This window comes from Martes martes, assembly GCF_963455335.1.
Source record: "Martes martes genome assembly, chromosome: 1".
NCBI lineage: Eukaryota > Metazoa > Chordata > Mammalia > Carnivora > Mustelidae > Martes > Martes martes.
Window position 1 is genome coordinate 117012848 of NC_137888.1, and position 15231 is coordinate 117028078.

At 35.5% G+C, this 15231-nt stretch overlaps 1 protein-coding gene across 5 annotated transcripts in view; it reads left to right on the forward strand.

Annotated features, from left to right (window-relative positions):
- Positions 1-15231, forward strand: part of LRCH3 (leucine rich repeats and calponin homology domain containing 3) — a 118893-nt gene that overhangs the window by 41799 nt on the left and 61863 nt on the right. For all 5 annotated transcript variants that reach the window (XM_080796217.1, XM_080796218.1, XM_080796220.1 and 2 more), the window contains exons 2-5: positions 5026-5170; positions 7127-7253; positions 10573-10678; positions 14286-14422. In XM_080796217.1, coding sequence (XP_080652343.1) covers positions 5026-5170; positions 7127-7253; positions 10573-10678; positions 14286-14422 — 515 coding nt within the window. The remainder of the gene's footprint in view (positions 1-5025; positions 5171-7126; positions 7254-10572; positions 10679-14285; positions 14423-15231) is intronic.

Here is a 15231-nt window from a genome sequence, read left to right on the forward strand (position 1 = left end):
GGAGGGAAGATGATCTTTTCAATAGTGGTCACTGGAATAAATGGATATCCCTGTAGGAAAAATTGAAATTGGCTTCCTACTTCATATCATACTAGAAAAACAATACCTGATATAGTAAATGTAATGGTCAAACTATAAAACTTTCAGAAGAATATATCTTTTTATAAACTTAGAAAGGGAAAGTTTTCCTTTAAAACTGTAAAAACCACTAACCATAAAGGAAAAGATTAATAAGACATTTTACTGTATTAAAGACTGTCAACAGAGATACCACAAAGAGTGTGGAACTTCAAACCACAAAGTGGGGGAAGAGATTTGCAGCAGATATAATTGATACCAGATTCATATTCAGAATTTATAAAGATCTCCAACAAATCAAAAGACTTTATAAGAAAGGAAATCTATGGCCAATAAACAAATGAAAAGCTATAGTACCTCATTAGTAATAAAGGAAATGAAAATTAAAATCACAATGAAATGCTACTGTATGAAAATCTTTAAACATAATAAACATATTAAGACATCTCATAATAACAAGTATTGGAAAGGATGTGAAGCCACAAGAAGTCTTCCACACTGCTGGTAGATGTGTAAATTGGTGCAACCACTTTGGAAAACTATTTGTCATTCTCTTGTGAAGTTGAAGATCCCTACATCTTATTACATGGCATTTTCACTCCTAGATATTTATCTAGATCAATGTGTAATTGAAGTGTTATCAGTAGTAGGATAAGCAAATAAACTGTGGCATGTTTATATAGAAGAGAACTATGAAGACGTGAAAATGAAGGAACTACTGCAGGATACACCTTACATGAAAACAGAAGGAAACAGATTCTCCCCTAAGTCTCCAGAAGAAATGTAGCCCTGCCAACACACTTTGATTTTAACCCAATGAGACTTATTTCTGACTTCTGATCTCCAGAACAATAGGTAGTTAGTACTAAAAATTATAAAGTGTTAAAACTATCAAGGAAATGATTATCACTAAAATCAGTAGATTGGTTTCTCTTTTGGAGAGGAAAAAGATTATGATCAGGGACAGCTACATTGGATCTTCTAGGGTACTGGCAATATTTTTATTTCTTTGAATGCGTATATGTTTTATGCAGTCTTCTCTCCATATGAAGTTAGCATCATTGCTTTTATAACCAGAAAAAGAGTTTTAAGAATACTACATACCCATAATTTTTTAAACTGAAGGTTATTTCTTAAAGGCTTTTTAAAATATTTATTTATTTATTTGAGAGAGAGAGTGAGAGAGCACACAATTGGGGGTAAGGGCAGAGAGAATCTTCAATCAGACTCCCCACTGAGCCTGGGCTGGATTTCACAACCCATGAGATCATGACCTGAACTGAAACCAAGAGTCAGACACTTAACCAACTGAGCTACCCAGGCACCCATGAAGTCTTTTAAAAACACATTTCTTTGATTATAAAATTATTTCTTCCTTGAGGAAGTATGACAAAAAATATTTTTTATAAACTGTTAGTACTTTGCAGTATTTTCTGTAATATGATCGTAGATTTATAGCGTGTAAAAAATTACTTAGTTAACATAAGGAAGCAGCTATTTGTCTTCCCAAATTGAAATAAAAATACAATTTAAATGGAAGAACTTGTAAGAACCCTTATCTAAAACTCTGGTTTCAAAAATAGATTATGTCTTAAATTTGCTAAATATTAAAAAATTTAAGGAGTACCCATTTATTGAAATGCGTCTAAGCCTAGTGTATATCTTGCTGTTACTTTTTTCCCTGCGTAACATGGGGATAAAAAAATGTTGGAAGTTATTTGTTTCATTTTTCTGAATTTTAAGTAATTTAAAGATTTATTTATTCATTTGAGAGAGAACACTTGAGTGGGGAGGGCGGTAGAAGCTGACTCAGCAGATTTCCCACTGAGCATGGAGTCTGATGCAGGGCTGGATGCCAGGACCTGCCAAAGGCAGATGCTTAACAGACTGAGCTTAAATCATGTTTAAGGTTTAATTTAAGCTTAAATCATGTTTAAGCATAATCCCTGCCTAAATTTAATCTGTTGCCTGGAGCTGTCATCTTAGAGGGTTAAATTTAAATAAGGAGCAGTTTGCAAAGAATTTAATTTCTTTAATTGCTTCAAATTTTTTTTAAGTTTATGTATTTGTTTACGTAATCTCTGCACCCAATGTGGGACTCAAACTCATAACCCCAAGATCAAGAGCCACATGTTCCTCCAACTGAGCCAGACAGGCACTCCTCATTTCTTCAACTTTTAAAATTATAGTAATAAAATTTAAATAGGAATTGATAAAAAAGAATTCTTATTGCATTTAGTATGAATGAAACTATTTATAGTGTGATTCTATAGGAAATTTTTAGTCTTAAGTATTTGATGGTCTCTGTTAACTAGGGCATTAAAACTTTTTCGTAATGAATACAATATGGGGAGGCATTTTGGCAAGATGGTGATCTGTTTCCCAACTTCAGGTACTAACTATCACTTGAGAGTGAAACAGCTCTGAGGCATGTAGGCTGGAGGGGCCTAGAGGGAATATGTGAGTTTGGGGAATATACTGTGATCCAAATGAAAACAAGAGGCAAAAGCCTGTGGGGCAATTATCTGCGTTTTTGAGTCCTTAGAAAGAACTGTGCCCTTGAGTAAAAGCTTACTTCCATCCCATTGTAGAGGTTGCTTCTACGATTTTGGTGTTAACTGCCTTTCAAGGACTCCGAGCAGCTTGAAGGATGAGCTCCGAGGATGAGAGGATGACGCAAGCCATGAATGGCAAAGGAGAACAGTACACTTAAAGGAACACCAGCAGCCAGAGACAGGATGAACAAGGATTGCATCTAGAACAAGTGATTTCAGTGAAGTAGAACAGAAGTAGAAACTGGAAGAGACAGATGACAGATTTAACAGGCAAAACAAAATAAATTATCTTATATTTTCAAGAGAAACAAAGAGACATGCTTCTAATCGTAGCATAAAAGAAAACAAAAAGCAGGGAGCTTTTTTATATATTAACTTGTGGAAAGGGTGATTATTGGTGAGACTCAAATTCCTCGTCTGGAACACTGAGTAGAAGAGTATAGCAAAATGGGGTAGTCAGTGAGGGTATATATAGATACAGATACAGATGTAGATATATGTATCTATGGAAGTAGAGAGAACAAATGGAGGAGGTGCAGTAACTAAAGCTATGCTAGGCAAGCATGTCTCTGGTTTAAAGAAAAACTGAAAGAGCCTGCTGAGTTCCAGACCAGACTGTTGAGGATGGTGGGGAGACAAGAAAAACAAGCTGTTTACAAAGGAAAAAATTATCATCTATGTGCCACACTACTCCATGTGACCCTGGAAGCTAGACGGTAGTAAAATAACATCTACAAGTTCCTAAGAAAGGACCTGTGCCTATACCTAAGCAGGTACTATTCACATGTTGTGGTGAAAGCAAGATACTTGTGGACACACAGTAATGCAAGTCCTCCATTTAGAAGTTCTCAGTAAATGATTCTCACCAATAATTGCCAACAGAGACTTTGAGATAGGGCAGAAGAAGAGAGAAAACAGTGGTAAGCAAGTGAATCTCACAGTATATTTAACTAGATCTAAATGGATAATGATAGAGTGACTTTATTTCAGCAGATGCCTTTGTCTTCTCCATTTCCTGAAAGTTAGCAAAAGCTTCAGTAGATGCGGGTTCTGTCCCTCTGGCAAGACCGTAAGGGATTTTCTTTTCTTCCAGAGGGAGGCATACAATTTCTGATTGTCTTGTTGTTAAAAAAAAAAAAAAAAAAAGCTCTTAATAGGGCGCCTGGGTGGCTCAGTGGGTTAAGCGTCTGCCTTCAGCTCAGGTTATGATCTCGGGGTCCTGGGATCGAGCCCCGCATCGGGCTCTTTGCTCCACGGGAAGCCTGCTTCCTCCTCTCTCTCTCTGCCTGCCTCTCTGCCTACTTGTGATCTCTGTCTGTGAAATAAATTAAAAATTTTTTTAAATTATTAAAAACTGTTAATACTCAATTCTAGATCCATTAATTCATTGAGGGTTGCAAAATGGCGACATTCTATCATTTTTTATTTATAAGGCGAACACTTATACAGACACTTCATCTGTTTGGTTACTCAGTGATATAGTAGGAAGGGCAAGTTAAATGTTTTCCCCTTACTTTATCAGTTTATGAGATAATGAATGGGTTCTCTATCATCTTTTGGGGGAAATGGGGAGATGTCATTATAAACTAATATAATTCAACGTATGTGATACATTTGAGTCCTTTGCAATGCAGTTATTATCTCCACTGAAGCTGAGATTTGTCTCATCTTTGGCCTAGAAGCAGAATGGTTCCTGACTCCTTTTGACATGACCCTGATAAGCGTTGACGGTAAAGAAAGGGGCAGTATAATGGGGCACCTGGATCGCTCAGTCAGTTAACCATCTGCCTTCAGCTCAGATCATGATCCAGGGTTCCTGGGTTTGAGGCCCATGTCAGGCACCCAGCTCAGCAGGGAGTGTGCTTCTCCCTCTCCCTCTGACCGTCTCCCTTACTCATGCTCTTGCTTGTTCTGTCTCTCTCAAATGAATAAATAAAAAAATCTTAAAGGGGGGGGCAGTATTTTTTTTTTAAGTTTTGTGGTTTGTTTGGTTTTTTTTTTAAATCCCAGAATGTTGTCTGTGCTTTGGGGAAGGTGGTTTTTAGGATCTATTTGTTTCCTAGGATATTTGATACTTAGTATGATCTTTGGTGTAATTGTAGACAGATACGCCTTAGAATTTGTGTTACTTGCAAAAAATACTGGTTTTATTTTTTAAGTATATGTGGGGACTCAGAAGGAATCAGTATTTCCCAGCAAAAAGATGGAGGGGAGTATGTTAAAATGTTTTTTTCAATTGAGTAATAAATATTTGAATGTTTACTCTGGACCATTCTTCATGATGGAAACTCTTGGGAATTCAGACAATCATGAAACCTGCTTATTTATCTAACATTTTGGTAAAATGAGTTCTAATGTTTGACCTTAAAACTTAATTTATTTTTTCTTTCAGATCTGTCACGAAATCGTCTCTCAGAGATTCCCATAGAAGCATGTCATTTTGTTTCTCTCGAGAATCTCAACTTATACCAAAATTGTATTCGGTATATACCAGAGGCAATTCTAAACCTACAAGCTCTAACATTCTTAAATATTAGGTAAGGATGCTGTTTCTTTCTTTTTTTTTAATTTTCAGTTTTGTATGGTATTTTCAGTTCTCTCTTCCCTTTCACTGAAATTTACATTATCTATTCATATCTGCAGAATCACTGAAATTTACATTATCTATTCATATTTACATTATCTATTCATATTCATTCTTAGGCTGAATTAACAATATTTCCTATGTGCTTCTAGTTTTCTCCCTTTGCCTTTAGCTTTGCAATAATTAACAAACTGTAAGGGTCATTGGCCTGATAGGCTTGCAGTAGTCTTGTAGTGATTCTTCAATTACATTTTCAAATAAGCTTTATCAAATGAGAATAAATCTGAAAGTGCTTTCATTCTTGTGATTTTGCATTTTTGTGTACTAAGTTCTGAATGTGTAAATGCATTTATTTAACTCCTTTCTATTTTTTCATATCTTGGAAGACTTCTTTCACTATTTTTTTGGTTATAAAAGTTATAAATGTTCACTGGAAAAAAATGAGCAAATGTAGAAAAATATAAAGAAAATTCATCAAAATGTTGTATCTGAGTTATAATTATAGGTGATGTTTTCCTTTTTCTCTAGGCTTTCAATCAGATTTCTAAATGAGATTTTTCCCCTTGGCATGATATACTCTTTGGAAATATTTTTATATGTAAAGATTTTATTCTATAGTTTATATACTTCTAAAACTCATTTTCCCTCTCAGATATTTAGTTTATTTCAGGTTTTTGCCATGATAAAAGTAATACTGGCAGAGACTCTTGTATGTAAATGTTTATCTTTCTCTTTCCTTAAGATAAATGTCTAGGAATAGAATTGTTGTAATTATTATTATTATTATTACTAAGATTTTATTTGAGAGAGAGACAACAACAGAGATAGTGAGAAAGAGCATAAGTGGGGAGGAGAGGGAGAAGCAGGCTCCCTGCGCTTGATCCCAGGGCCCCAGGATCATGACCTGTGCCAAAGGCAGATGCTTAACTGACTGAGGTACCCAGGCATCCCAGAATAGAATTATTGATTGAAAAAGTTTTAAAGGCTCATGATCTATATTAGTCAAATCAACAAAAGGTCTTGGAAATGGGGTGAACTGACCCTAGAGATGAAAAGGTTAAATCTATATAAGTAAAATTTTAACTTATTTTTATCCTAATGATAGATGTGTACTTTCAGTACTGATTTCGCATATTTTTATATATATAAAAGATTTTTTAAAAAAGATTTTATTTATTTATTTGAGAGAAAGAGAGTGAGAGAGAGCATGAGAGGGGAGAAGGTCAGAGGAAGAAACGGACTCCCCTTGGAGCTGGGAGCCCGATGTGGGACTCGATCCCGGGACTCCAGGATCATGACCTTAGCCAAAGGCAGTTGCTTAACCAACTGAGCCACCCAAGTGCCCCGTAAAAGATTTCTATACCTATACTTCAGCTGGTGTGACATATTTGAAATCACAGCCTGTCACTTGTTTTCCGTAGTACTATATTTGGATCATTTATATACATTTGATTATAATGTATATAATGGTGAGGGAAGTAGATACAACTACTTTTATGTTTATAACTCTTGTTTGGAAGACAGGAGAGGATAACAGTCATCTACCGTATTTTTAAATCACTTTATCATTCATAACAGTAATTTAAATAAATGATATATGTTGTGTTTATATAGCACATCATGATTTACAAAGGAGTTTTATGGTACAGGGTCCTGTAGGATAGGTAGAAGAGGTGTTAAGATCCTCAATTTACACATGAGGAATCTGTGTAAAAAGCGAATAATGCTGTGCTTAAAATCACAAAGGTGATAACGTGAGGAAATGGAGGCCAGAATCCAAATCTAATATCCTGTTTGTTCCTTCCAAGACTTAGGTTTGTCACTTTACTGAGTGTAGAATAGGAAAGATGGAAATTTCTTTCTTGAGTGGTGGGTTCTTACTCCTCTCTTTTTCTACTTATCCATTTAGTCGGAACCAACTGTCAACGTTACCAGTGCACTTGTGTAATTTACCACTGAAAGTCTTAATTGCTAGTAATAACAAATTGGTGTCACTTCCAGAGGAAATTGGACATCTCAGACATTTAACAGAACTTGTAAGTTAATGTTTTACTTTTTCACTGTCCCACATGGATGTATATCCATAGTCATACCATAATCTGTCATGTGATAAAGACCCATTCCATTATGAAGGTGTGTTGTTTAGTTTTCTTCAGATATGAATAGTGAAGTTTTGCTGGTTGATCAGTACTGAAGTGCTTCAGGACAGAGTTAAAGTACTTAAAGTGCAAGTCTAGTAGACCTACGTGGACTGGGAGAAAGTCATTAGAATTAAATTTTAACCAGTATTCATTGATTTTCATGTTACTAAACTTTTGAGATATAAGTTAATAATGCATTTGAATTTTTCAAAATCTTAATAGTGTCATTGTTCTGATTTTTGGTTAGCCCCTACAGGGGAGTGGGCACTACAAAGATCAGGCTTATTTTTTTTGTCTTACATGCTATCTCTAGCACCTTTCTCCTTCTACAAAGTAAGCTATTCTTTACTGCTTTATGGTTTCTGAGAAGCTTGACTTTCATTTACTACTCCTTGTTACTCTTTAGTACTTATGTTCTGGGCATGGGAATGGGACTTTTCCCATTAAACACCACAGTAACATTATGAATTAGGTATTATAATCATCATCATATTACAGCCGAGGAAAGTAGCACTTAGGTAGGTGAAGTAACTTGCCCAAGGTTCCATAACCGAAATAGAATTTGAAATCAACCTATCTTAACTTCAGAGCCCATGTTTTATATTTCTGAAATGGTCAAATACAATTATATCCATTGAGATTTGGAAGGATAGTTTCATGTAGGTTTATTAACAAAAATAGACACCATAAACAAAAATACACATGTAATTTAACTGGACCACACATTAGCTCTCTCTTTTTTTCAGGTGGATTATGAATATAAAAGGTCACATGTAAAAATACATAAATATATTAAATATGGAGTCTAAATACTAAACCACTATTTATTTAGAGACAATAAGATCTAGGAAATAAAGTCTAAATACAGGTTTGTTGGCATTTCTTCAGAGCTTGGGTTATTAACATGAACTAACAGTAAATTTTACTTGTGATTCAGATGCTGATTTTTCAAACCAGAACTTTCTGTGTCTGCTTATTGAATCATAAATACCTAAGCTATATCTTGTAGAAGGAGCCTTTAGCTTTCTACAGAAGAGGTAAATCGATACCCTTAGTCGTATAGTTTGTGCCAGAATGAGAATTACTATTATTTTTTTTTTAATTTGAGAGAGAGAGAATATGAGAAGAGGGAGGGTCAGAGAGAGAAGCAGACTTTCTCCCAAGCAGGGAACCCGATGCAGGACTTGATCCAGGGACTCCAGGATCATGACCTGAGCCGAAGGGAGTCGCTTAACCAGCTGAGCCACCCAGGCGCCCCAGAGTGGGAATTAATAATCCCAAAGCTCCTGATTTCTACTTGATAGAACATATTTTCACAACATCCTTATTGCTTTTTTCCTTTATTTCGCTTTTTTTTTTAAGTTTATTTATTTAAGTAGTCTCTGTAGCCAACATGAGGTTTAAACTAAAGACCCCAAGATCAAGAGTCACATGCTTCTCCAACTGAGCCAGCCAGGTGCCGCTATTTCTCTTCATTGGTTTTTTTTTTTTTTTTTTTCCCTTAAAGATTTTATCCATTTATTAGAGCAAGAGAGTAAGAGAAAGCACAAGCACGGGGAAGGGCAGAAGCAGAGGGACAAGCAGACTTCCCACCAAGCGGGGAGTCCCATGCGGGGCTGAAGGCAGAGGCTTAACTGATTGAGCCACCCTTCCCTTCATTTTTAAGTGAAAGTAAACTTTAGTCTTTCAAGATACACATTTTCCAAGAGAAATATTATAAATTACTATTACCTTCTGGCTCAGGTTCAGTTTTCCCTATCCATTCAACTTCTCTTCCTTTTAACTTTGATGCCCAGAGCATTGGACTAAAAAGTATAGCTACTGATTCTACTTCAGTCATTAATTGGTAGGAAAAGTAAAGTAATATTTTCTCTAAGAGTATTATGGGAAAATGTAAAAATAATGTTTGAAGATTATTGAAGTTTTGGTAAGTGGTCTTTTCAAATAGTAAGTCTATTAATATTGTTTTTTTTTTTTTAAAGATTTTATTTATTTTATTTATTTGACAGACAGAGATCACAAGTCGGCAGAGAGGCAGGCAGAAAGGCAGGCAGAGAGGAGGAAGCAGGCTCCCTGCTGAGCAGAGAGCCCGATGCGGGGCTCGATCCCAGGACCCTGGGATCATGACCTGAGCCGAAGGCAGAGGCTTTAACCCACTGAGCCACTCAGGCGCCCCTAATATTGTTTTTTTACTCATATCCTAAAGGAGTTCTAAGTGTTAATGTGGCATCTTGGAGCTTTTATTAACCTAGACAACTTCCTGCTGTTATACATGGAAAAATGTTATACATTTTTCTGGCTGGTCTCAGAATTAGGGAATTCTGAATTTGTCAGTCTTAGAATCTGTAGTCAGCCTCTTCTCAGAACTAGTGGAATCAAGATGTTGACCGATATACCAGAAGGCCCACATAATACTTGTGTTGGTACCAGCTTGATCAGATGCCAATAATGCAGTGTCTATTTTTTCCATGGCCTATGAGTTATGTGTACTTCAGTATTTTTTCCCTCACTTTCAGTTTGATAAAGAATTTTTTGAGTTGTCTTCAATGCATTTTTTAAAAGATTTATTTATTTGAGAAAGAAGGAGCATGGGAGGGGAAGGGGCAGAGGGAGAAGCAGATTCCCTGCTGAGCAGGGAGACTGATGCGGGACTCAATCCCAGGACTCCAGGATCATGACCTAAGCCAAAGGCAATTGCTCACCCAACTGAGCCACCCACACACCCCTCTTCAGTGCATTTTTATTTTACATTCTTGAGCAGGTGAACTGGTATTTTTGAAAATAGGAGTTCCTTTCAATTAATTTTATCATTATAATTTTTATTATTGTTTTGTTTTTTCTTCTAATTTCATTAGAACACTTATAAAATATTGTCCTAAATAGATCTGTTGTTATACTTTTTTCTAATTTACCTTTTCACTAGAATTTTCATTTGATTTGATCATAGGCCTTCTGTCCATATCTTGTCATTTAATTTTTGTTCTGCTCATAAAATTAGTGTAGATCCATATAAAATGTGTAAAATCAGTCAGAAGCCTCTATGTTTTTAGAATTAACAAGGGGACACAGAATCTTTTTATCTTTCTTTTTTTTTTTTTTTACAATTAAGACAGATCATAGGTATTACCTTATCAAACCTCATTTTACACATGGTTTAAAGTGGACAAATTTGTAATATTAGAACAACTCTTTACCTTGTATCTTTTTGAGATAGGATGTGAGCTGCAATGAAATTCAAACAATACCTTCCCAAATTGGTAATTTGGAGGCCTTGAGAGACCTTAATGTAAGAAGAAACCACTTAGTACGTTTGCCTGAAGGTAAGAAACTGAAATAATTGTTTTGTTATTACTTGTTTTTTTATTTTGAAGATCTCTCAAACTGATAGGTACAAGACAAAAATGTATACGACTTATAGGCAACATTTGAGATACAGTAGTTCAGCTACTATATGTTTTTTGTTTCCTTATAGATTTTAAAGTTAGAGTCTTCAGTGAAAAACTCCAATAACTATTAACCAGTGATTGTATTTTTAGATCGTGTCAGAGTTAATTAATAATGCAAGGTAGGGTCCCTGAAAGTTTTAGTACTTGCAGCTATTGGGAGAAATAGATCATGTTTTTGATGAGGAAATAGTTTAGTGTAATGAAAAATATTCCTGCAATTTGCACTGACTTAAAATAAACTTAACTTGAACTTATTCTTCCCTGGAAATGTTCAGATAGAGGCTAATTAATGGTTGTGGCTGATTAATGAGGTGATGTGTAGAATGAATAATGAATGCAGTGAGAGACTGCACTGGGAGGCTGGTTCTCTTAGGCTTACTATAGGCTCTGGTATATGTATCTAAGTGATAAAAATGATTAAACAGGGGCACCTGGGTGGCTCAGTGGGTTAAAGCCTCTGCCTTCGGCTCAGGTCATGATCTCAGGGTCCTGGGATCGAGCCCCACATCGGGCTCTCTGCTCAGCAGGGAGCCTGCTTCCCCCTCTCTCTCTGCCTGACTCTCTGCCTAATTGTGATCTCTGTCTGTCAAATAAATAAATAAAATCTTTTAAAAAAAAATGATTAAACAAATTAAGAATAATTTATCAATCCTTCAAAATATGAATTCATGAAAGAAGCCATAAAAAGAAATGAAAAATGGGGAGAACTTAGATCAGAGTATATATTTCTTTAATTTTATTAAGGAGAATTTCATATATAAATGAGAGCAATGAATATCCAGCGAAAGTAGTGATAAGCTCCTGGAAACTCCTGTGTCATCTGTACTCCCATCCACTTTCCCTTACCTTTGTCCTTTAGAAGGTATTTTCATGACTATGATGCTCTAGGTTCTTCTACAAAAATCGACTTGTATAGTAAATAATGAAATAACTAATGAAGCTTTTGCTTCACTGTGGAATCCAAATGTTAACACCAGTTTAATCCAGTATGATTTTTAGTTCTAACAAATTTTTAGTTCATACAAGTGTGACTTTGACATTTTGGATGTGAAACTGTCTCAGTAAGTGACCTTTTAGTCCACTTTTACACACTTAGTGTGGTCAGACTAGCCAAAATCCTGCATAACTTTCCTCTTACTCACTCAATAACCTCTACACCTTTTATTTTTAGAGCCCTTCCTCATTTCCTCCTGGGTCTACTTTCTATCCCCTCAGGAATATGAATGAAGGCCCCCAGCAGAACTGACCGAAATCATGCCATAAGTCTCATAACCCAAAATTTCTATCCAAGATTACCCTTCTACTCAGGACCCACTTATGGTGATTGATCTTTAAAGTCTTATTAATATAATAATATGGACTTAATACAAAGTCAGTTAATGAAAACATTGGGATTTTAGTGAAAATGAAAATTTAGGGTTTTAAATGACAGTTACAGTCTAATAGTTTTATCATCTAATTGATTTCTCTATCAAAATTTAAATATATGTTACAAGAAAATGGTGAGTCACACATATAATTTTAAATGACTTTAAAGCTTACCTTGTAATCTCAGCATATTCAGCTAAACTGAGATGGGAAGAAAACTTTATTCCAGTAGCTACATATGTTAGTGTGTAAGTTCATGTTCATTAATTGGTGGTTTGGTAGATAAGACGTATGTCTCTTATTGCCATTTTGATTTTAAATTTTAATTGTTATAAAGTAATATATCGCTCAGAAAGTCAAATAATATAAAAATATATATAGTATAAAATAGTATAAAAATAGTATAAAAATATATCATTCAGAAAATTGAGTATAAAAAGCTCAAAATCAATAATAGCATTCTGCTGCCTCAACCATCTCCCTCCCCAGTTATTGTTGTTGTTTTTTTATTTATTAGAGAGAGTGTGCTTGCATGTGCACATGGAGGAGGGGAAGAGGGAGAGAGAGAGAGAGAGAGAAAGAAAATCTCAGGTAGACTCCCTGCTGAGTGCTGAGTGTGGAGCTGCCACATGACTCGATCTCATGACCCTGAGATCATGACCTGAGCTGAAATCAAGAGTTGGACCTTTAACCAACTAAGCCACCAGGCACCCCTCCACCTCCCCAGTTTTAATGTCTGGAAGCATCTACCTTTTCTGCCTTTGACTGTTTCCACTAGCATTTGCTGACATATTTCTAAACAGCGGGCTTTAACAGCTTTACTGGATTTATCAGTCTTGACATTTATGTCAGCTCCTGTTATGGTAGATGACTGTTTATTTTTTTTATTTTTATTTTTATTTTTTAAGATTGTATTTATTTATTAGAGAGAGAGAGAATGCACAGAAGTAGGCAGGGCGGCAGGCTGAGGGAGAGGGACAGTCAGGCCTCCTGCTAAGCAGGGAGCCTGATGTGGGGCTCAATACCAGGACCCTGGGATCATGACTTGAGTCATAGGCAGATGCTTAACTGACTGAGCCATCCAGGCGATCTGATAAATGATGGTTTAACTTTCTTACACACTATCACGATCATAGCTTTACTTCCCTCCTACTATCTTCCCAGTGTAGTTTTATCACAACTTTTGATCAAAGTATTATTGTTTATGTTACTACAACTATATAAATGTTCCTTGCCAATTCAGTTGATGTACTCTGATCTTATTTCTTTTTTCTACATCTTATTTTTGTTGCTGTTTTCATCCTTTTGTTTTGTTTTGTTTTTGCTTAGTTTTTTAATGTGCCTATGGCTAATTCCTCCCTCCTTTTCTAGCAGAGAGACCACATTCACATAATCTTTATTACACTATTGTAATTGTTCTATTTTATTATTAGTTATTGTTGTTAATTTCTTACCATGCCTAATTCATAAATTAAACTTTATCATGTATATGTATACAGGTATGTATGTATAGGAAAAATCATAGTATATATCAGATTTGGTACTATCTGCAGTTGCTGCATTGCTGGGGCTTTTGAAACATATCCCCCCATAGATAAGAGGGGACTGACTACAGGCATTCAAGAGCTAAGGATGGGATGGGGTTGGGTAGGAAAGTGCTGAGGTCTCTTCAGTGCGTAGTCTCCTCTTAAATCCTCCATTTTCAACTGGCAGCTCATCCTGACTTTCCATTGTGCCTGAGATTCCTGAATTCAAAGGCTTTTGATTCGGTTTCACTAGAGAATAACTTATGGACCCCTGTGGTGATTGGAGAGGGGTTGTGCTGCATGAGTTGAGGTTGGGAACTTAGGCATTTAACTTGTTCTTTGTACACACTATCATTGGTTATGCCTGTGTTTCTGTGGTATCAGGCCTCTGGTTTCTCTAGTTCTGTGAGCGCTTTTCACTAGTATTCCCATCTGTAAGCAACTAGATTTCATTTTACAATATCAGTTCATTATTAAGAAAGGAGATAAATACATTAAATTTGTTATTATTTAACTAGAAGCTCCTGTAAAAATTGTCTAGTTTTGAAATATCATGAATTGTTCATTTCCTTCTTATCACCCTGCAGAGCTGGCAGAACTGCCGTTGATACGATTAGACTTCTCCTGCAATAAAATTACAGCAATCCCTGTTTGTTATCGGAACCTTAGGCATCTACAGATGATCACCCTAGATAACAATCCACTACAGTCTCCTCCTGCACAGGTAAACTCTAGTGGGTCTGAAGTATGTTGGGAACTTTTTCAACAAAAGGTGAATTTACAAATTGAAGTTCTGTGCACTTATCTTTTTGTTGGAAATGAAGTTCTTTTAAAATAAACTCACACACATATGTATTCTTTAGAAGCCCTGAATAAATGGGATGAAGGGCAGGTAATATTTCCAGAAGTGTTTCGGCTTTCACTAAATTGACTTACTTTTTTAGGCTGAAGGGTTCTTCTTGAAGTTTCTCTAATATAATTTAAGTTAATTTCTTTCTAGTAAAATTTGCATGTAGGCAATGTAAACACGAGAGACACATAAAAATACTTGGTTTTCAGAATTAAAGATTATCAGTGCGTTTCTTCTGACCATTGTTTTTGTACCTTTTTATTTTCTAAAATCTTAATTAAGTTCCTCATTTAGTCAGTTTGGTCATTTGTTTATCAGTGACGGATATTTAATAACAATTATAAGGTAACTTTACATATAGATTCCAGCCATCCCATAATCTGAAAAAATTTACCAGCCTGTATATTTTTGAATTTAATTTAATTTATTCTTTTATTATGTTCAGTTAGCCAACATATAGTACATCATTAGTTTTGATACAGTGTTCAGTGATTCATTCGTTGTATATAACACCCATTGCTCATCATAACACGTGCCAGCCTATATTTTTCACTGTAGCATTTGAACTCTATAGTTGATGATGGTCTTGTTCAGGCCTGTGGATGGCAACTATAAAGCTTTATGAGTAAACTTCATAACTATAGAAGGATCTCATAATCCTAAAGAATTTGTATTTTGACTTC